Genomic DNA, 22855 nt, shown 5'->3' with positions numbered 1-22855 from the left:
CATGGACTATTCTTTTGGGCTTTGTGAACTTAAATCCAACACTGGTTTGTTTAAAAAACTTTATGAAATTAAGGCACAAACTTCAATCAAATGGTTTCGAAGCTATCATTCCAGCTATTGGTTGGATGGAAAAGAAGTGTGAAGTGATTTCCTACAATGTAATTTGCGAGTTGAATCCTAATATTCCCCATTTTTATGTGCTGTTATGATTTGGTAAGTAGGCTACATTCACTTTTCCTCTTTCTTATAGCATTACTTAAAGTATGAGACTTCAAAAATCAAATCACTTAAGTTACACAACAAAAAGTTTTAGTACCTAGTACATGATTTCATTTTTTTAAAGCTGCAACTAAAGAAGACACAATTTACTCAATATCAACTATTTTACTACATAATATTTTGGGGAAACGAGATTTCTACCTTTAAATCAAGTTCATTTTTTTCTGCTTCAAATCGTTAAGCTTCTTTACCTGTAACATTTTGGTGGACAAAAACTCTGTTCTTACTCGAAAAAGATTAGAAATCTCAAAAGGTAAGAGAAGTAGGAGTAAGGCTAAGGGAGCACAGGTAAGGGAGAGGAAGACCACTTTGCATGTTTGCAAATGATATTCCCTGATACGGAGTCGGTGGAGAGAAATAGAAGACTTTGTTTCGGAAAAAGAGCAAATCCGGGATGACCTACTTTCATGGCCAACTTAGGACACAAACACACACATGGAGTCATTTACATTAATCAGACTTTATATGCTAGGAATTCCTTATGCTGAAAGAAATCATGTGTGGCTCCGCTAAAAAGATTTCGTGACCATGGAAGCAGTGTCTGTGTGTCTGATCTCTGGATGCTACTGTGGTCTGAACATTTCGAAGATGATTTTTAACATTTGTTTTCAGTGAAATATAAACCGGGTCACTTCTAATTTTTAATCTTCATCTTCAAAATAATTCCCACTCCTCCCTCCATCAGTAGATTTTACCCATTAAGTGAATTTCCAAACTGATGATTTAAGTATTTAACTGTGAACTCCTCTATTTTCTACAAATGAAAATTTATATCTGCAATACACAAATCTCAATAGCCAAGATGCACCTGCAACTTTCTTAACTGCTAATAGTTGTGTGAGGTTTTATTCCTTTTAGTCCTAAAATTCTTCCATGAAAAATTTTTTTCACATACATTTTTACGAATATACCCTCCCTCTGGCCGTGAGTTTAAGAGCGGTGTCTATGTGTCTAGTGGGAGAAGAGATAGTGCTTAAAGGGAAGTGGGACCCAGAGGCAGGCGAGGCAGATGGGTGTGAGTAAGAGGCCAGATAGGGTCGGGATTGCATACTCGGAGCAAGGCTGGTCACATGAGCTTGGGAAAGTGCTAAAAGCAGCTGTGGGAAGGTGAAGGTCTTGGCTGAGGACCAAAGTTTAATAACAAGGAAATATTTGGCTGATAACCTGTCTTTGTGACATCACAACTGTGGGAAGAGTTCTCCTGGCTGCAGCAGCTAAGTGTTTGGGAGAAGCAATGGAAAACACAATGTTCTTTTGTTACTGTGCACAGCAAATTCGCTTTTCAGCTTGCCCCTTATATTTTAAGGCAGCTGTTCACCATAGTGAGTGCTGAATGATGTGACAATCTACTTTCATGGTATAACACCAATAAAAGCGTACCACATTTAAGAATATTTTGCTCTCTCTTCTGGCACTGACACCAAAATGTGCCTTCAGAGGAGCTTGTCTTCAAAAGACACAATTTTCTGGGTAAATGAATGAAGTCCTGATAAAAAGCATGGGTCATGTGAATAGCCTCTCATGCGAACCATGCCAACTCTTACCAATCCACAGCCTCCGCCAGACACTAGTAAATTCTACCCTTATATTTTCGATCAGCCTCTCACGATGGAGAAACCCTCAGGAAGCAGCCACTTTAAGAACCCTGACAGAAAACAGGTCTGACAATGTCACCACTGGCTTCCGATGCAGTGTGTGCGACCAATCACGCCAAGAGAAAAAGGGAACAGTGTGAAGAGAAGATTCAAAGCAGAATAAGGAGGAAGACAAAAGGACAAAAGAGAATGCAAACTCAATTAGAGAAATTAAAACCTAGATTACAAAGTATTTCATTTTACCGTGGTGATGTGATGTGGGAAGGACACTCGACCACAAAGTGGTTAAATTTCTCTCTCTCTCTTTCTCTTTTTTTTAGTGTAAATCTGCATTATTTACCTATTTAAGTCAAAGTGTAATGACAACTTTATAACATTTAAAAATTGACATTCGTTTAAATCCATTTTTAAAGTTTTATTCTTTTAAAATAAATCACAGTATATTTCACCATATCTAGCTTCTGCCTCAGTGTTTTACAAGAACAACTTTAAATTAACGCTTGTTCAAACAATTCTAGATTGCTGTTGCCAAACCTGAGGACAGAGATCAGAGCAGCTGCCCCTTTCCAACAGGGGGCAGCGTTTCATTTTCTTCTTTGAGACAAGATTCAATTATCTTGTAATTTGAGTTTCACTGAGCCTTCATTGCTGCATTCCCCATGGCCTCTTTCCCTGATTAGAGAAGCACTGTGTTGTTCTTCATCCAACTGTATAGTCGTGCATTTGAATTTTTTTGGCATCAGGCTGCAAATTTACTCCCAAAGGAAGATCTGATAGTAACTATTTCATCAATCTGATTTGAGAAAAGGAGCAGTATAGTGCCTTTGTAAGCATCGATTTTATGAAGCAGGAGTAAATGATTCTTTTTGAAGATGCACTGACTTTTTCAAGCAAACAGCATAGATGTATGCATAGAAGCGGCAGAGTATTTAGTTACTTGCCAGAAAGAACAGTGCTATATGCTTGGGAAGACTGTGTGATGCCTATTATCCACACTTACATCCCAAAGCTCTGCTGTTGTTTAGGCTTGCAGCTGTTCCCTCCAATCAGGGAGGGAACAGAGGATGTGACAGTGGGTGGTCCAAATGGCAGCAACCCCAAAGTTGGAACTCCTTTCCTTCTCTATTTCCCAAATCTTTCCTTTGGACAATACTACTATTGTGCTCGGCTCTTCTCATTCAGTCTTGGGAACAGGCTTGTGACGACCCTTCTGATTTGGTCCACGATTTATGATTTCACAGGTACTGCTGTCCTCTGTCAATGCAGATCACATCCCCATAGCTCCACAGGGGATGGTCTTCAGGAGTGGCTGTGGATGCCATGGTCATCATTTGTCTAATCAACCCTCGAGTTATAGATCTTTCTGCACTTAGCTAGGCTGGTCACCACAAGCCAGTCCATCGTGGGGCCTTGACTTGACAGCTTTCCGGCTTGCCAGAACCTACTAGAACTTGTGTTCCATTCACACGGCCTTTAAGAACCCAGAGTTACCTAATAGCCCCCCTTCATGGGTTTCAAGAGTTACAGAAATTTTTAATAAGTAAGATGATTTTTCTTAACCCTGGGTGTTTAACCTCATGATTAAGATGAGGATAGTTTCAAGTTAAATAAAACTATACGAGAATGTCACACAAATTTATTTTATTTCAATTACTTCCAAGAGTAAAGGAAGGATGTTGAAAAGAGATGTTCTTGGTACTTAAATATATCAAAGAAAAGCAATATTATGAGACAAATGCAGCAGCCAGAGCCGATTTCTGACATTTTAAGATGGTCTAAAATGCCAGCGTCGGGCCCTGGAACTTTATTGTGAATATTTAGCTCCAGACCGACAAAGTATAAAAAAGAAAGAAAACATTTACCCAGGATTCTTGCTTAGCTGACATATGAAGGGGGCAGTTAAATCAGAGATATATTTAAAATGTCAAAGACCGCATGATGCTCATATCTTTATTCCATCTTCTGTGTTAAGTGAACTCCAATGTATGGCATCAAATGTATCCCGATGACACGGAACTCAACTTTGGTGTCAATCACCGAGTATTGTTTTGACTGCTTTCACAGTCTGTCTATGTGATGAGTTAGCAAATTGTGTATAAATGGATGAATGAAAATGTAAGAAAATACCTGATCAAGCTATATAGTCTATGGGACCCAGTTATATTATTTCGCCATTATGACTTTTCTTATTTGCCAAGCTTCCTACTTCTTGAAGATCTGTATGCAGTTTATTTCAACTTCTAGTGCTGTACATATCTACATCTTCTGGATTGGACTGACCGTGATCCATGAGCTTGGGATCAGCCTTAAACTTTGTGGCTGTGACAGCACCTGCTAAAGCATTAAAATGACAAAGTGTAAGACGTGAGATGACATTTGCTTCAGGTCTACCTTGTTATACAGAAGCGGCTAAAGTTGGCATGGCACTGATATATAACACCTGATTACTCAGACTAAAGAATTTCAAATCTCTTGGGGGCATAGGCACATAGCTAGTAAAAACTGTCCTATTACGTGGTACTAGGAACCGATGGAAGGAGTATTCTAAACCGTTCTGTCTGTGTTCCTCCCTATGTCAGCTTAGAAAAATGTACTTATTTCTCAGTGTCAATAGCATCCATAAAAAGCTAGAAACTAGCAACCTAAGGAATGTACAATATCAAAATGTGGTTGATGAAAGCCTAGTGACTGCAGGTTACTTGCGTTTTCCAGTTAAAGTCACAAGGCACCACTAACTGAGATACCAATGTGTACTTGCCTCCAAGTAGGGGCAATCTGAGAACAACATTGATCCTTGGCTCAAAAAATATCTCTAACTCTCAAAATGACAAAAAGCTGGACTAAGTAAACAGAAGCATTAACCCGCAGCTTTGTTAATGAAGAAACTCTTCAAATCAAATGCGGACCAGATATACTTAGACACGGTCCTCCTTAAGTCTCTGGCTTCACCATTTCTGTACTCTCAACTTCCTAATATATCACCAACCTCCCAAAGCCCGACTCGACCCCACTGGGTTTCTTTAGGGTTTACTGTTCAGCGTAGGTGGGAGCAAGAGAAATTTGGGGGATGGAGTCAAAGGCAAACGGAGCTCATGATCTTCCTCGACAAACCTGCTCCCCTCTCAGACTTCCCAATTTGGGTCGGTGGCATTTATCTCCCGTGCTTGAAACCTGGGAGGGAGCTCTAACTTCTCTCTCTCCCTTTCCTCACACATCCATCCAGTTACCAAGGTCTGGCTATTCTCCATCCACTTTCTAATCGGAACTGTCCTCAACATCTGCACTGCCATTAGCCTAGTACAGGTCTTCCTTACCACCTTGACTTTCTCCTCCCCAGGCTCTTCCATATTCACAGATGTGTATGGGATCTCCTCAAAATAACCTGGGTAGCTCCCTACATCTCAAGTCTTTTTGTTAGCTAAATTCGAAAAGCTCAACAATCTGGCAGCACACTGTTCCCACTCCTTCCACTGACTCTAAGCTCCACCCAAACTGGAGTACTGGCTCCTTTCTATACCCATTTCTTGCTTCTGGTTCCTTTGGTTACACTCTTCCTACCCTAAGCCTGGATTTTCTTTACCCAGTGAAATCCTACCCATCTTGTAAAGCCTAGTTCAAATGCTATTAATTGAACACAGCCTTCCATGTTCTCCCTTAACCCCTCCCCCTAAGCAATAACACCCTATGCTGCCACCTCGAGGACACAACACTTTGTTTAAACCTCACTGTGTGTAAGTAACAGTCCACCACTAGACTATAAACTCTCTGAGGAGAAAGGACTCCACTTTTCTCTCAAATTTGCTTTCTTTTTCAGCGCCTGGCCTAGTGCTCTGATACATCGTAGGGGGTACTTAATGATCTTTTAAAAACTGAATTCCTGAATCAAGTGAGTGGGTACTTGTTTTCCCTCTCAGAAGAAACCTTTAACTCCTCCTTTCAAATATACTTAAAGCTTTTTGGTACCTTTAAACACAAACTATTTAAAAGGAAAGTTGGGAAATGAAGAATTTGAAAATTACAGAACTAAACGAAGTACAGAATTAGGAAAAGGATTTGACGTTGTTCTATCACAGAATGAAAGAGAGCTGCCTAGAAGATTGGGCAGGAAGAATTTCAGGCAATATTAGCCCTTCTGCACTTCATTTGTCCTCCTCCTCAAAAGGCTATTAATGATCTTTGTTCAGTTAACAGTCCATGTATATCTCAAACCTAAAGTCAAGCATCCAAGTGGGAAAAGACTAGGCCAACTTCAGGCTTTACTCCTAAGGGAGCTTAGAAAGCCAGAAACTCTTCTATTTTTTTGTATGTAAAATTAGGATAGTAGTTTTGGGTCCTCAGCTCGATAAATGAGAAAATTAAAAATAGTAGCCTTTATGAAATTCTCTGAAACTTTTCACGCAAATGGCACAACTGGAATATTCCCAATGTCATTAAGGACGCAATCAACTCTGAATCACACATGTCGACGGTGGGCAATATAAATGTAGATAATATCATAGACTTTTTAAGTAAACAGAATGATGGGAATACTCCTAATGCCATTAAGACGAAGTCAACTTTGAATTACACACGTCGACAATGGGCACTATAAATGTAGATAATATAGACTTTTCAAGTAAACGGAATGACGGGAATACTCCTAATTTCATTAAGACGAAATCAACTTTGAATTTCACACATCAACAGTGGGTACTATAAATGTGGATAATATTGTACATTTTTCAAACAAATGGCATGACAGGAATGCCACTAATGTCATTAAGACAGAGTCAACTCTGAATTACACATGTTGACTAACTCCACTAACATGACTATATTCTTCACAAATAAGCACACTTATGCTTCTCCAGTTGGCTGGATCACTATTCTTAGATCAACTTCCCAAATGCTAAGGCACTAATGATAACAGTAGCTACCACTTCTAATGTCTGATGCTGGAAGTTCTTCTAGCATATGAAAGAAAATTGGATAGGAAATGGAAATGAAGAATGATTGAATGGAGGAAATGGAATATACAACATGAAGATAAGCTGCTACTTATTCTACATGGGTGACTTTCCATGGCCTAGAAACTCATGGAACTCAGAAAGGCATGATTCTCTTGATCTATATAAACTACAGCACCCTCCCCACCATGTTTTAAAATTACTGTTAACTATCTCTACTCTTAAATCAGTACAATTAGCCAGCTGAAGCTGCAAAACATTGCACCGTGTAACATGCAGATATGTTACGAACTTGGCATAGTCCCAGCCACCAAACAGCTGAGAAAAGACTAAGAATACTTATGAAATAAAACTATCAAGGGCAACCTGATAACTCATATTACCATCAGAAATTATTTAGGGAGAAAACAAATAAAAACCAAGGTACATGATTCTAAACACACCTGAGGATGGTGCCAGCTTGCTTGTGGACATTTTCGATTCTGCCACTGCCATGGTTGCAGGTGTGTCAAGTTTGATGTCTCTTCTAAGCTGTTCAGCAAAAAGATAGTTTTCCTCCAAGAATAAACAACAAAAGACATTGAACTTGAGTCCAGGATGACCAAAGGCTATATGCCACCCTCTGCCCAGACACAAAAATAAGTGCAGAACAAACCACTTTCTTCGGCCAGAAACCTACCTTCACTTCTTCTTTGAATTCAGTTTCTTTTTGCGTGTAGTTTTCTCTCCATAAAGACGCAAGAACTTCATAGACCCCCTGGCTTGCAGCATATACCTTTTTCCCAGTAACCTAATTAGAATACAGTGTAGTTTAGAGTCAAACTTTTTTTTTTGGGGGGGGGGGAGAGGATGTAATAACAGCTTTTCTTAATGTGTATGTGCTGGTTCCAGGAGTTGCCATTTTCTTCTATGAGAATGCCTAAGTCTAAACTAACAAGATAGAAATATCTACATCTATACATCAACATAAAGATAGACGGAGAGATAGATATCTCGCTTTTACTAAACATAAAGCTTCTGAACCATTTGCATCACCTGAAACAGATTCTGTAAAGACTATCTGTATAAGTTTGTGTATATAACAAACTTACTAGTTTCAGTTAAGAAATATCTTACGAAAGAAGAGTTCATTGTGCTGCTACAAAAGAAAAGTCAACTCAAATTTGAATTTGATTTCCTTGAAAATCTTTTTTACTCCTACATGGAGAAAGCATCAATGAATGTCCCTGGAGAAAATTCAGTTTGTAGAACGAGGTCTAAAAATTAAGGCCTACCATTCACTAAAGCAGAACCCTCAATCTCTAGATGAATTCCCCTATTTAAATGAAGTTGTTCTTGCCTTCCTTTACCCCATTTCTCTAAGATTTTTTTTCCCCTTTCTTACCCTGCAATGATTCTTTTCTGTTAAAAATATTTCTTAAAGTCACTCATGAAATATTTAGCAGCTTTCGGATGGGGGCCTGTAGTTGTACAAATGTTAGTTACTGACTACATCACAATGGTGACCTTTTCAAGGACAAATCACTTCTCTTCACCAAAACTTCTCTCCATGTAAGTTAGTTATAAAAAATACCATGGAGAGATCCCCCAAACCCTAAAATCAAACTCAACCAATCATAATGTCACAGTGGTAATTGATTAGTTTTCCTTTGTTCTTTTGGATACACCCTACCTTTGATAAATCATTGGTGGTAAGAAGAGCAAAATATTTGCATTATCAGCCTATGGTAATTAATGGTAAAATCTTTCTAATTCCTATGCAACCTCTTTGGTGGTTGTTCTTTTTTTGCTTCTCTCTCTCTCTCTCTCTCTGTGTGTACACACACACACACACACACACACACACACACACAGAAATACATCTATGTATCTCTACATGGCTATATACACAGTTGTATGTATGTATGTATCTCTGGCTGTAGCAACACTCCCCCTTCCTGCCTATCTGCTGCTATGACTTGGCCATATGACCAAGTATCAGAATCTATCTGTGATATTCTGAAGCTTGTTACAAAACAGGCACTCTTAGCTATACAAATAATTTAAAAAGTAGTATAATACAAGTACAAGTAGAAAATGTTCTTTGACAAAGTCTATATTCTTTAAATCAGAGGGGAAAAAAGTTCCGTAGATAAGAAAAGAAGCCAAAGACTAGAGAGAGCTCTAACCTCTCTGTCCAAGAAAGCTGTAAACTCAACTGAGAGCATGTGTGCACAAAGCAAATCCTACAATGGCAAGGGCTGAAATGAGAAGAAACCATTCAACTGTACAGTTGAGCTGACAAGAAAAACCGCAAAAGGGCTGAAATGCGATTTTCATGGAAAGGATTTCCTAGTTCCAGATGGTGTTCTAGATTTGAAATACACACACACATACACATACATATTTTTAAGACTTAAGAAGCCACTGCTGAATATCAATTGGCTGTTCTAGCATTATGTTAATATGCTGCACTGAACAGCTGCCAGCAGGTGCAATTTTCTGTTAATTAAAAATTTAATTTTATAGCATTTAACAATGGAGCACTCCCCTCTGTATAAATTCAAAAGCAGTCTCTGAACTTAATATAAAAAAGAGCATTTATATTGTTTAATTTTATTTAAGTAAATTCATCCTGTCTGCTCACTTCTGATGGTCATGTAATTAAGAGTGTGGTATTTATCATGCTGAGATGCTAATGTGATTTTGTATGACTAATGCCAACACACGAGTGTTGATATCAACTCTATCTCTCTGTAAATTAAAGGCTGCAGGTGTGGTACAACATTTAAATTTTGCAAAGCTTTGAGTTTAAACAAATATAAGAATGTTGATACCATCACTATGAAAAGAACTTACCTTGGTAATTACCACTGCCTGAGCTGGGTAGCAAACAGATGCTCCTAAAGCGGTCAGTCCCAACGGATAAGCAATTTTCTTAAATTTAGAGCCTGTGTAACCCAAACAAAGTATTTAACTCCAAACAGATGCTTCTACAACATCAATGTTTTCCCCATCTCCATTTCACAGCCAACATTCTATAAGAAATTGCCCCTGGGAATCAAAGAGTCAAGATGGTAGCTAAAATATCCTTGAAGAATTCAACTCAATTAATATACGGCCCCCGGCCCCCAGCTGTCATGTTCAATTCATGTATAGTGTTTGCATAGACAGCCTGCTGTTTGAACACAACAACTCCTTTTCTTCTTTTTCTCCTGGCTCTACTTATTCACTCTTTTAAATGAAAAGCTAAGCATTTCTCCAATGCCTAAGAAACCCAAGTAGGAAACCCTAAGCCTTGCTCAGCTTTAGAAAGAAAACAAAGTATGTCTGTGTCCGTACAGACAGAGTGCCAGACTTGGAGTCAGGACCACCTGAGTTCGAATCTGGCCTCAGATACAAACTGTGTGTGACCCTGGGCAAACCCCTGCACCTCAGTTTACCTGTTTTCTCATCTGCAAAATGAGGATCATAATAACACCTACTTCACAAGGTTGTTGTGAAGATCCAATGCGAGAGTAACAGTAAAGCGTTCTGCAAACCTTAAGGTGTCATAAGAATGTTGCCGTTGTTATCATATTATTAGAAGTAATGGATGGCTTGCAGAGATGCCTTGGGCATATTAAATACAGTCTATGGAACTAGGAGACTAGCCAGATGACAGGGTCATGGACCCCAAGCTGGAAGGGCCTTCCGAGGTCACTTGAATCCAACTGCCTCATTTTCCTGCAGAACAGAGATGGAGCGGCCTACCAAGGTCACACAAGCAATAAGTTTCAGAGGGTGGACTCGAACCGAGGTCCTCCATAATTGCCAGAGCACCCTGCTGCCCACGGGTCACTTCACTTCTTGGCTTGAGGAGCAGTCTTTATTTTACTTTACCCTCTAGTTAAGTAGACAAATAATTTATGAACTTTGCCATCAGTGTTTGTGTCTATTAAATCAGACTGGGAATCTTTGCCAACAAAAGTGCAATTAACATTGGGAAGACAAGAGAGCCATTTCAGAGGGTCAAAGAATTCAGAAGCTGATTTCTATCCCTGGGTAAGGCTCCTGCAGTCATTTCTCTGGGAAGCAGGAATGAAGATTGTGGCCTTCTCCTTGGGAAATGGGCCTTGCTACTCTGTTTCCCACCACGAATCACTGCTCACTTCTAGTTCAGCGAGCTCTGCTCTCGGGTTCAAACAGATAGATTATGGGCTATGCGCAGATGCGGCAGAGCAGGACAGGGCAGGGCAGGAGTGTCCTGAGCATATAAAACTCCAGAATGTTCTCTCTCCATACAAGGTTGCCAACCTCTCCCTTGGGATATATGGTAAGTCAAAGTGTGGCCCCTGAATTTCCCACCTCCCGTTCTTTTCTCCTGAGTCGCAGCTTCAAGGCTCATAAATGGCCATATGTATTTTCACAGCAAGTAAGCCAGTCTCTGTTTATAGGTTGAGGTTTACCTTTTCTCTGTTGTTTCAGCACAAAAGATTAAAATATAACTTATACCTTATTCTTTCTCCTTACCAGAGATCAAAGGTCCCTCTGGAAAGGAGAGAAATCTCACTGAAATGACCTAGGGAACATAATATTATGTGCTATGTTGGAGGAGAGTCTTTAATGACAGACCAAAACTTTTCAGCCAAATTCCTTAAGTTTAGTTCGAATACAACCTTATCATATAGTAGACCATGGCTTGCGATGATTTCCAAATGAAGAAATTTATTACATGCATTCAAACTGAAGTTGTTCACATATTAGCACAAAATTCCTAAAAAGACTATCTTCTAATTTCAAAAGACCCTATAATCTCTTATTTAAAAAAGATAACATTAATAAAAAACAAATTTTGTAAATTCTGTCAAATTGATTCAATTGATTTATTTAAAGATTATTTCAAATATTATCACCTTTGTAGAAACACGCATGTCAAAATCAAAAATTCTTAAAAATGATTTTGGCCAATTATATAACCTCTATTAAACCTTCTGGAGAAAGAGAAGCCCACAATAATAATAAAAAGATAAAAAAGCAAAAGGTACCTTTTTTTGCTGAAATGAAGCCAACCAATCCTGAAGCTGTAATCACACCAATTTTTGGAAGAAAATCTTGAGGTGGATTCTTCAGGTAAACATATGCATCTCAAGAAATCATAAAAAGCAACAATTTAATGGAAAAGAGTCCCGTTGAATATTACAACCTATTTGGCATGCTTACGATAAAGATATCAATCATATAGAAAGGTCAAAGCCAATTAACTACTAAGATATGAGGAAAGTATTTCTAAAGTTAGTGCTTAAAACGTACATGTGGGCAGGACTCTGAAGTTAGTATCCCAAAGATTTATTAAACGAAAAAAAAAAATAGGACATCTTCCTTCATCTTCCAGTTTTCCAATACTGCTCCTGTTTCAAGATTTCACATGACAGGTCCCTGCTTCTGGATTCCACAGTCCTAGGGAATGTGTTTTAAGAGAAATCACTTGTTGGGTAAAGTCCTGACTCTGTAGATCTTGTTGCTCTTGCTTGGAACTTAAGCACTTGCCACAAAATGTACAGATAAAGATGGCAAGAAGGGCAGCTCAAGTTTTTTACTGAGGAGCTTCAAATGAGCAGAGAAGACAAACCCAAAAGAGAGAAGTAGGGCCTTGATCCATTCGATTTAAATATGAGCAGAGACTCTCATCAGTTTTTGAATGATGGACTTTTCAGACCTCTGTGGCACTGATCACTCCAATCCAGCATGGCTTTCTCAGCCTGTCCTGCTTCAGTGTGGCCATTGGTCTTGGAATGAAACCAGTAACCAGGGTTGGGGTAAAAAGCAGAGCTGGAGAGAAGGAATAGAATGGGAAGTCCAGACTGTGTAGAATTGGGCATAGGATCACATTTAGAAGACACCTTACTCCAAGCCCATTTTACAGACGAGGAAACTCAGACCAGAAGAAGGTAAGTGACTAGCTCAAATTAATAAAAAGCAGAGAGAAGATCTAACCCCAGGCACAGGGCTGTCCAATCTCCTTATTTCCCCCAATAAACAAGAACACTATCAAAGTGAAGCACTGATGCCACTGGCAATAGATTCAAAGGAAACCACAAATTCAGGGGTCACGAGCCAAGACCGAGCTGAAACTAATTAATTAATTTCTATACCTATGTATCTATATGTGGATCATTAACTTTGTGAATTATCTGCGATGAATTTAAATTTCAAAGTTGTCTTCTCCTATGTTCAGAGAACGCAAACTCATTTGACTGTTAAGCAAGGGCAAGTATGATTAAATGGAAGAGGAATCTGTTGTGCCAAAAATCACATAACACTATGGCAAATAAAAAGGACTTTTTGATGCTCCACTATTTTGCCATAGTTTTCATCCATTGGCATTAATATTCAAAGACTGATTCTATGTCTAATTACATCCTGGAAGTGTTTTTTTTTTAATGAAATAATCTACAATGACAATTTTCAACTGGCACTTTACAACTGCAACGAATTTCTCCTCAGTTTTTTAAAACAACATTTGTTATTTTAAATAGTCACCAACTATGGATTGCTGCTTTTAATTTCTTTTTTTTTTTAGCTTTGTATAAACAGTATAGAAACAGAAACCAAGCTCTGATACTGAAGATCTATTTAATGGCTTGTTTATTTCTTTCCTGTCTTATCAACAGGGCAAAGTGACCAAGGCTGTGTGTTTTTTTTTCGATTTAATCTTATGAGTCATATAACCAGAACATTTTGAGTCACAACTAGTTTATTTACCTTTCCCAAACTGTACTGTATCCATTATTCCATTTTTCATCCAAACATAAACATCCTACCAATAAAAAGGGAAAAAAGTAAATCAATCATGTGAATCTTTAAAAAATGACACAAAAGAACCCATATCTTTTAAAATGGATAAAAAATTAAAGTGACCAAATAGGGATTTGGGAGAAGGACCCGTTTGGGGAGCAGCAGAAATCAAGGGGATAATGGATAAATGGAACTACTGAACATTTCAAAAGGAAAACATTAATAGGGCATTGAATCTGAGCTCCTGCTTCCAGTTTCTATCATGGACCTTACCTGAAGCTTTAGTTTCCTATTCTATAAAAATGATAATACAACTTTTCTTCCTGAAACATCTGTAAATAGTGGGGTAGCTACCCAAAGAATAATGCATAAATACAAACATTTATCAAATTGAAAATAATTGAAGAGGATGAAATCTTAAGAAGGGATCTTTCTTCATTTTAGATGAGCCATGCGATTAACATGGCTAGAGCATCAACGACATAATGCTCTAGGGGAGAACAAAGCCAAAAATTCAAATAGGAAAGAGCTATGATCACTTCATTTCATACTAGGTTTCCTTCACTTAAGTGTTCCTCAGGTGTCACAAAGTCACACCGTGTCTTGAAGGCTACACCAGCAGAACACAAGCGACAGGTCTTACCAAACTAGAGGGCCTTTCAGCGTAGTCCAGGTCATGAACCATTTGCTAAGGACCAGCCTAGCTAAATGTGACTCCATCACCAAAAGGTTGGTTCATAAGAAGGATGGATCTGTCAGTCACTTCATCTCATGAAACCAACTAGGAAGACAGATCATGCATGTGCTTGCTTATATAGAAGTGATTTGCATGAGGACCTTTGCTGAAATACTGAAGAACTCGAAGGAAATTTAGAGATCATCTAATCAAACCTTTTCATTTTACAGATAAGGGAACTGAAGTAAGGACAAAAGATTTAGTAGTGGAGTTAGGATTCAAATTCAGAATTTCTGACTTGACCACATCATTTCAGAACTCTTCAGCAAGCTTTAGTGGAATGCTAGGGAGAACGTAGTCAACATTACATAACAAGAAAATAACCAATTGATCAATTAAACATGTTAGGCACCTACCGTGCAATGCAAATAGGCAACAGGGGTATAAACACAGAAGTGAAAAAGACTTTGCCCTCAAGGATCTTACATCCTAATGGAGAAGATAATATTCACACATACACACAGTCACAATGAATATATTCAAAATGAATACAAGGTACTGTGGGGAAGTAGGCAGCTGCTATCAGCTGGGAAGAACTGACATAGGCTTTTTGTAGAAGAAAGCCTTTAGGCTGAGTTTTGGTAAAGAAAGTATCCTTCCTATTTCTTTCTGTTTCCCTTTCTGAATGCTTTGTTTTTGTGAGTCTTTTAGGATTTTAATACTATGATTATTTTGAGATACAGTACAACACACTAGATAAGAGAGCTAGTGTTAGAACAAGGGTACAAATCATAACTGTAACCATTATACTTCTTCACTTCTATATTAATATGGGCAATTCCCAAAGACCAGGATTCTACAATTAGAGGTTTGGGAGCTACACAGTGGGGAAAAAAATGCACAACGTAGATAGAGATCACAGACTACATGGCCAGGGTATGTAAGATTGCTCTGACTCTAATTTTTTTGTTTGGTAACATTTCACATGTCTTTTTTGTAGCTCTTTTCTTCATGTTTAGCTTTAATTTGACCATGATCTGGTTAGTGCAGGGTTCTATTGGTGAACTTTCTCTGCTGAGAAAGGTCAGCACCTTCTTAGCAATTCAGTCTTTAAAGAGTTTCAGGGGGAACTAAGAGTTTAAATGCAAAGTAGAGCTTGTAATGCCATCTTCTCTTGTCTATCCACTCTGCCACACTGCCCCTTATCCTTTTTTATAGTACACTCATATTTCAGTATATTGCATAACTGTTAGACTCTATCTAATCATTTCCAGTATTTTTGCCATTACAAATTATGCTACTAATGATATATCAAGAAAACATCTTTCTTTCTTTAGTAATGTCCTTGGGCTATACTCTTAATAGAGAAAACCTATACCAAAATGGATACAAAAAGTTACAGTGCCCTTGTACTGTATTGTAAATCAGAGTTCTGCCAGGAGTGGTTCCAGTGTGTCCATTTCTCCACAGCTCCACTAATACTGAACTTTATGACTCTGAATGAACCAAAAGGTGGTCACGAGACATGGGTTGTCTTAAGTTGCCTCCAATTATTAGAAAGTACTGGTTATTCAGGTGGTAATTGAGACTTTATCCTTGGATCTAAGCAATGTTTCTAAGGCTCTAAGTTGCAATGAAGGTCCCAACCCACATTGGGGCAGGAAATTTCCTCAACAGGGAGTTTTTTAGGCCAGTGAAATCAGGGCTGTAGTCCTTATCCCTAATCTTATCCTTTGATCTGTGTAGGAAAGGATCTTAACCTTAGAAATGCGTAACAGTTCTTCATATAATCACTAGATACCCCAGATCTCTAATTCAGGGAGCAGTCTGGCATCACTTTGTTTTGTAAAATGTCCATTGGGAACCTATAGTTTGGGTTCTTCATGAGACATCGGCTGATAGGTCCAACTAACCATTCAAAACCCTCTTGGAGTGTTGAGAACTAAGAAGAGTGGACATTGGGATCATTTAACAGGGCAGCACAACTCAGATTCTAGGCAGGAAGCCGGCGGGGGAGACCAGTGAAGCAACAGCCAACTCTGCCAACTGTAAGGGCAAAGGACAAATGCTTTCAAGAAATCATTGTAATACTCTATTTAGCCTGGACTTCCTCCTCAATCCTCAGCCTTTTTTTGCTGCTCAAACTATCTTGAATTCCTTCCTCTCCTTTTTAGTATACCATCAAGCAACCTCTTCCTCCCAGTAATGTTTCAGGCAGGATGAGGAGAGATGACCCCTGCTGGGTACCAAGTACCCTTTTCTTTCTCCTTCCTAAGGGTAGCAGACACAAAAAGAGCAGGCATCCAAAAGGAAGCCTGCTGGACTACTGGGATATGGCTTACATGGGACTTGAACATTTTCCCTCATTAGCTAAGTTACATCCCCAAGGTCATGCTGTACACTACAGCCCAAAACACAATCTTTGGGGTGATTCTGACACCCCAAATCCCTTAATCAGATGTCATGAAGGCAACAAGCGAAAAAGCTTTCAGAGAGAAGGAAACTTAAAGCATCATATTGGACAAGAGCAAAAGATGATATGGGATGTTAAGTTCTTCTATACGAAAAGCATACAAGAACTTTACATGACATAGGCTCTAATTTCGGGCAGATAAAGATAATGAAATGCAAATATACAAGCAGGGTTCAAAGAGAAACTAAACGCTACTAAACGATTTGTCTTTACTGAAAATTCATACAAATATATCAAAAATGAAATGCTTGTTGAAACTGTGGATTATGAATTTCAATCACAAGGGGGCACTATTATCCAAGTTTTCAAACACCAGGGTATTAACTGTAGGCGTTAAAATCTGATGTGTAGGATACCAACAGAATTCGAGTGAGAAGTCATTTTTAAAAGACCACGTATTTTTTTAAATTATAAGAGCAAAGTTGTTTACGTTCAAAACAAAATGTCTTCAAAAGCGCCTTTCAGCCCGTTCCTTTTAACATTGATGGGAATTAAAAGTCCTTTTGGTCTTAAATAGGGTGACAGCTATGGTAGCAATTTAAGGATGTCTCAGGAGGAATTTGCTTCACTAAAGATAAATTTGAGAACACTAAGGAAAATGTGGTCTCCGGAGACCTAAGCCTGAATCATCTGACTGCTGGCATTAGCCTCAGGTGTGTGAATCAGACCTTAATTAGTCAAGACATTTTCCCTGAGATCAAACTATTAAGAATGTATTGAGCTTCCTTAAAAAGACAAACAGTTCCGTCAGAAAAAAAAGATCGTGACAAGCTCAGAATAAAAAAAAGGACATGATGGTTTTTACAGAGGACCAGCAGGACCATTTAGATGAGGGATTCGGATTCTTTTTTTGTGCTTCCTGGACCCTTCTAGGGAGTCTAGTAAAGCCAATGGATCCTTCTCAGAATCATGTTTTTACATAAAACAAAACACATAGGATACAAATATATAGATGGACATATAAAAATAGAGATAACAAAATACATATTTTAGATAGTTATATGCTTTTTATATGTTTTTATTATATGCACATAATAAATATATATAAACTGCAAAGGAAATCAATTCTATTGAAATAGTTATCGACATTTAGAAAAAAACACCCAAGTTCTTAGACCCTAGATTAAGAGCACTTACTGCAGAATGACAATATTTCAAAAACAATTGGAATATTCCAGGACTATATTACAGATCTGTGAAGCACAGAAAAAAAATGTTTTTAATCTTAATAGGCAACAGAATGAATACAGGTTAGGTTGGGAGCAGATTTGAATGGCAACTGGCTTAGGATGATGGTGACAGTGATTCTGATGCCCGTACACCGGCCCCAAGGTCATGCAATGACAGAGTATCACGCTGATGTGAATACCACTACTGTGCGGGCTGATGCTGCTCATTCGAGCAGTGCCTGGCAACAGGGTGAGGCAGACTGGCTGGAAGGGCCAGGCCCAGCTGGGAACACACTGGCCTTACCCCAACCAGGAACAATCAGCAACGGCAACCTGGAGAGGAGGTTTTTGTGTGGGAAAATTCACATTAAGAAATACCTAAAAACACTCGAGCTGTTGTGTGACTAAGAACACAAAGCAGGCACTTTAAACTCTTGTGTTAGGAGAAGGATCACTGACAGAATGTTTCTTACTTTGCACCAGCCGAAATAATGACACGCTGTGGTTCGGATGGAAGTGATGCGAGTCTGTAAATGGCCAGGCTGCTCTTCGATGTACTTCGAATGGAGAGATGGCACATTATAAATAGGGAGCTGCAAAGGCAAAAAGAAAGAAAAATAAACGTTTATATGGAAGAGTCTCTCTCTGTCTGTCTCCCTCACATGCACACAAACATAAACAGCCAGAAGTCAGTGTTTGTCTGCCTGCCTCCCTCCCTCCTTTCCCATCCCTCTCCCCCCCACATGAAAAATTCAAGGAAGAAAAACTCTTTTCCCACAAAGAAAGTCTCCCAACCTTGCTTCCTTAGCACAGTGCCTGGCACATCTGAAGCATTTAATACATGCTTGTTAAACCTGAGTGACAAAGCCAGATTCTGATCAGCTTATCCCTTAGTATCTAGTAAGGCTGGAGCACACAATATTAAACACAAGACATAATTAAAGAAGATCCAAGTGTGAAAGCCAGTAAGCAAACATGAATTCCCAGTGGCTCCCAGGCAGCTCCATCTTTTGGCTGCAGGGGCCGTGTGGGCCTCTCGGCAGACTAGTACTACCAGGCAAGGCTTTTGCTTGAGCAGAGTTACTAAATGATCTCCTGCTTTCCAGGCAGAGAATAATGAGGTTTCATTGTTATTTTGGACACTGCTAAGCCAACAGCTACAAGCAGGCAAGGGAGCCGGTGACTTCTTCACTTCACTCCCTCCTTTCTGGATGATTATCTACACCCTCCCTGATAAGAAGCACACCTCACATCTGAGAACATGCCCGTGCCAGAGATCAGACCCTGAAGGAACTGCCTGCTTGGGGCTCCACTATCCTACCCAGTGACTGCCTCTCCTGGACACTTTGGGAAAGCTCCTAGCCAGGTTTCTCTTCCACTCCCTTTGCTTTCTTGTCCTCACTAAGCCTCTCTGGGACTGTAACCGCCAGTCAGCCAGTAACCATTCATTCATTCATATATTTATTTCCTGAGGTAATTGGGGTTAAGCGACTTGTCCAGGGTCACACAGCTAGGAAGTGTTAAGTGTCTGAGGCCACATTTGAACTCAGATCCTTCTGACTACAGGGCTGGTGCTCCATCCACTGAGCCACCTAGCTGCCCCAGTAGGCATTTATTAAGCACCTTCTGTGTGCTAATCACTGTGCTAAGGGCTGAGCATAGAAACCACAAACCAGGATCAAATCAACTCTGTCCTGGTTGCTATTTCTGTCTTGTCTCCCATGACCTCACTCACTATCCCTGTAACTTGCTGGAACCAAAGGGCCCCCTGCGGGGCCATCACTTCCCCTGTGTATCTGCTTTTGTTTTAGCATCTCTAGCATCCAGTGCTCATTAGCACTTAGTACACACTTTCTCCTTCCTTCCTGCATTCACTCATTTCTGCAGGGTCTCTGTGAAAGACTTAAGAGAGACATGTGCTTATTTTTTAATCATGGCTAGAAGGAGTCAGGCAAGTATGATGCAGGAAGTTTCCCAAAGATCTGGTCTCTAGTCACATCCTCCAGATGCTGCCAGTAACCTCACTGTGTCTTCCACCTTGTCCTCTCCAAATCTGCTCTCAGATTCTATATAATGAGATGTTAGACTATTACATATATTAATATAATATCATAAATGAGTGATATTATCTTACCACTGTAACAGGGAAAAGGGCTTAGGTGAGGCAGTATAATATAGTAAATGGAGAGTTGGTAGGAAAACCAATGTTCAAATCTGGCTGTGTGACCCTGGGCGGGTCCTTTAATATCTCAGTGACCCAGGTCATACTTTAAGACCATAAACTGTAAAGAAAATGCTGACCTATCTTGGTTAAGCCAACAAAAACATAGGTCATGAGCCTTCAGTCTAAAAGCTTCATCTCCCAAGATATCAGTCAGCAGAAGGATTTTACAGGGACCAGGACCTTCCAGAAGCACCGGTACCCTCCACTCAATAGGAGTTCACAGCCTATAGACTGGCTGTGTTGCCTGACCAGTAAAGGGAGTACGGAGAGTTGGATGGTGCATCAAATCCAGCTCTTCAGTGGGTGCTCCTGGGCTAGCTACTCAATCTTTTTTGGTGCCTCAGTTGCTTTACCTCTAAAATGAGTAAATTGAACTGGAGAGCCTCTTAGGGCTTCTGGTTACCATTCTCCGGTCCTGTTATCCTATAGAGAAGAACGGGAGGCTTGGGGGTGGGGTGTGGAGAAGCTAGCACTATTCCCTCTACTAATCATGCCATCTACTAATCCTGATCATGAGTACAAGAAGCTGCACATGCTTGTTCTTTATCAGGGATAGGGGGTGAAATCCATAAATAGTCAAGTCTCAGTTAAATGGAGCCCAAGTAAACAGTACTCTCCTCTAGCTAACAAGATTTCTCCTTCATTGTTAGTAGAAATCAACAAAGGACCAGGGACTTATAAAGTCTATAAACTTTATATAAAACTACTTATAAAGAATTTGCTAAAGGAGCTTTACATCCAGTCAAATTTCATACATTTTTAATGATCAGAGATTGAATAATAAACTCATGTTTACAATGGTGACTCTGAGACTTTAAGAGGTCAATAATCAAAGGGAGATTTCAATTGGGAAACTACCTGGAAGATGGAGAAATCTTTTAGAAAGGGGGAAGGAATAAGCAGCTATAGAGTATCTCCTACGTTTTAAGCACTCTGGCTAAGTGCTTCACTAATATCATTTGATCCTCATGACAACTCAGGGTAACAGGTGCTTTTATTTGTCTTATCTGACAAATCAGGAAACTGAGGTTTAACTGAGGTTAAGTGACTTGTCCGGAATAACACAATTGGTGAGTGTCTGAGGCAGAATTTAAATTTAAGTCTTCTTGATTCCAGGTCTAGAGCTCTACCTCCAATGCCACTTTATTGCCTTTAGAATATCCCCTTCCTCAAAATTTGACTAGAAATAACTTTACACTGAGGTATAGACCTCATTTTATACAGGGTGCTCTAAAATTCTTAGTGCGGATTAAAGCTCCTAAGGCTTAAAATTTCACTAAGACTTTTGGGACACTCTTGTCTGCCTAATAATATCTGTCAGTCATACTCAAATCTACTAAAACCTAAGTAAAATGTTCACAAGTTAGTTTCTGGTTTTTAAATGCATAGAAAATGTTAAAAGTCCAAGCTAGCTCCCTGGAGCCCTCAGGATCACCCAGAGTCAGGATAAGTAAAAGTCCTTGGTTTTTAGGGGGAGAAGGGAAAGAAGCAGGCAAACTGTTTTGCCAAAGATCTCTTCTCGATTCTGAAGCCCAGACTCTCCACCTTTCTCCTCCTCATCCTGCCTCCAAGTGACTCTGGCCTGAGTCACCCCACCCTCTAATCCTTGCCTACGATTATCTTAACACCAAACATTGAGCCAGCATCCACTGTGAGAAGAATCATTTATCCAAAAATATGCTAATAGAGTCATTGTCTCATATCGAAAAGGTAAACTGTTCGGTTGTCTGATTCAAGTACACCTTTTCATAGTTTCAGCCCTTTACAAGAAAAAACAGGCTTTTTTAAGCCTGTTTGTTCCTGCAACAAATTCTTATCAAAAAAACAGAAGTAATTCTTACTTATCTGTTCTGCAAGTTCCCATGGGATTTTCTTCATTAGGACACATTTTTGTAAATGTTACATACCAGGCTACCCAGAAGTCTTAAGTTACTCTATGCACTGCTACTTAAACTAAAAACAATTTTTCAGGAGGAGAAATAATTTTGAAAAATAAGCTTCCCTCTGAGATAGCACTACACACCTGTCAGATTGGCTAGAACGACAGGGAAAGATAATATGGAATGTTGGAGGGGATGTGGCAAAACCGAGACACTGATATATACAATTGATGGAATTGTGAATACATCTAGCTATTCTAGAGAATGATTTGGAACTATACCGAAAAAGTTATCAAACTGTGCACACCCTTTGATCCAGTAGTGCTACTACTGGGCTTATATCCCAAAGGGATCTTAAAGGAGGGAAAGGGACCTGCATGTGCAAAAATGTTTGTGGCAGTCCTCTTTGTAGTGGCAAGCAACTGGAAATAGAGTGGATGCCCATCAGTTGGAGAATGGCTGAATAAATTGTGGTATATGAATGTTATGGAATATTATTGTTCTGTGAGAAATGACCAGCAGGATGATTTCAGAAAGGCCTGGAGAGACTTACACGAACTGATGCTGAGTGAAATGAGCAGGACCAGGAGATCATTATATATTTCAACAACACTACTATATGATGATCAATTCTGATGGATGGGGCCCTCTTTAACATTGAGATGAACCAAATCAGTTCCAATAGAGCAGGAATGAACTGAACCAGCTATACCCAGCAAAAGAACTCTGGGAAATGAGTGTGAACCACTACATAGATTTCCCAGTCCCTCTATTCTTGTCCACCTGCACTTCTGACTTCTTCACAGGCTAATTATACACTATTTCAAAGTCTGATTCTTCTGTAGCAAAATAACTGT

At 39.3% G+C, this 22855-nt stretch overlaps 1 protein-coding gene across 4 annotated transcripts in view; it reads right to left on the bottom strand.

Moving 5' to 3' along the window:
* Positions 1 to 22855, bottom strand: part of APOOL (apolipoprotein O like) — a 176867-nt gene that overhangs the window by 79208 nt on the left and 74804 nt on the right. For 2 of the 4 annotated variants that reach the window (XM_031944605.1, XM_031944604.1), the window contains exons 3-8: positions 18368 to 18487; positions 13544 to 13598; positions 11827 to 11925; positions 9659 to 9750; positions 7500 to 7610; positions 7264 to 7375 (exon numbers count right to left, since the gene is read on the bottom strand). In XM_031944605.1, the coding sequence (XP_031800465.1) occupies positions 7264 to 7375; positions 7500 to 7610; positions 9659 to 9750; positions 11827 to 11925; positions 13544 to 13598; positions 18368 to 18487 (589 nt within the window). Of the gene's footprint in view, positions 1 to 2602; positions 4209 to 7263; positions 7376 to 7499; positions 7611 to 9658; positions 9751 to 11826; positions 11926 to 13543; positions 13599 to 18367; positions 18488 to 22855 lie in introns of those variants that run through there. The other 2 variants (XM_031944608.1, XM_031944607.1) reach the window with 2 other exon arrangements.

Source organism: Sarcophilus harrisii, chromosome X (genome assembly GCF_902635505.1).
Source record: "Sarcophilus harrisii chromosome X, mSarHar1.11, whole genome shotgun sequence".
Lineage (NCBI taxonomy): Eukaryota > Metazoa > Chordata > Mammalia > Dasyuromorphia > Dasyuridae > Sarcophilus > Sarcophilus harrisii.
This window is presented reverse-complemented; position numbering and strand designations above follow the sequence as displayed.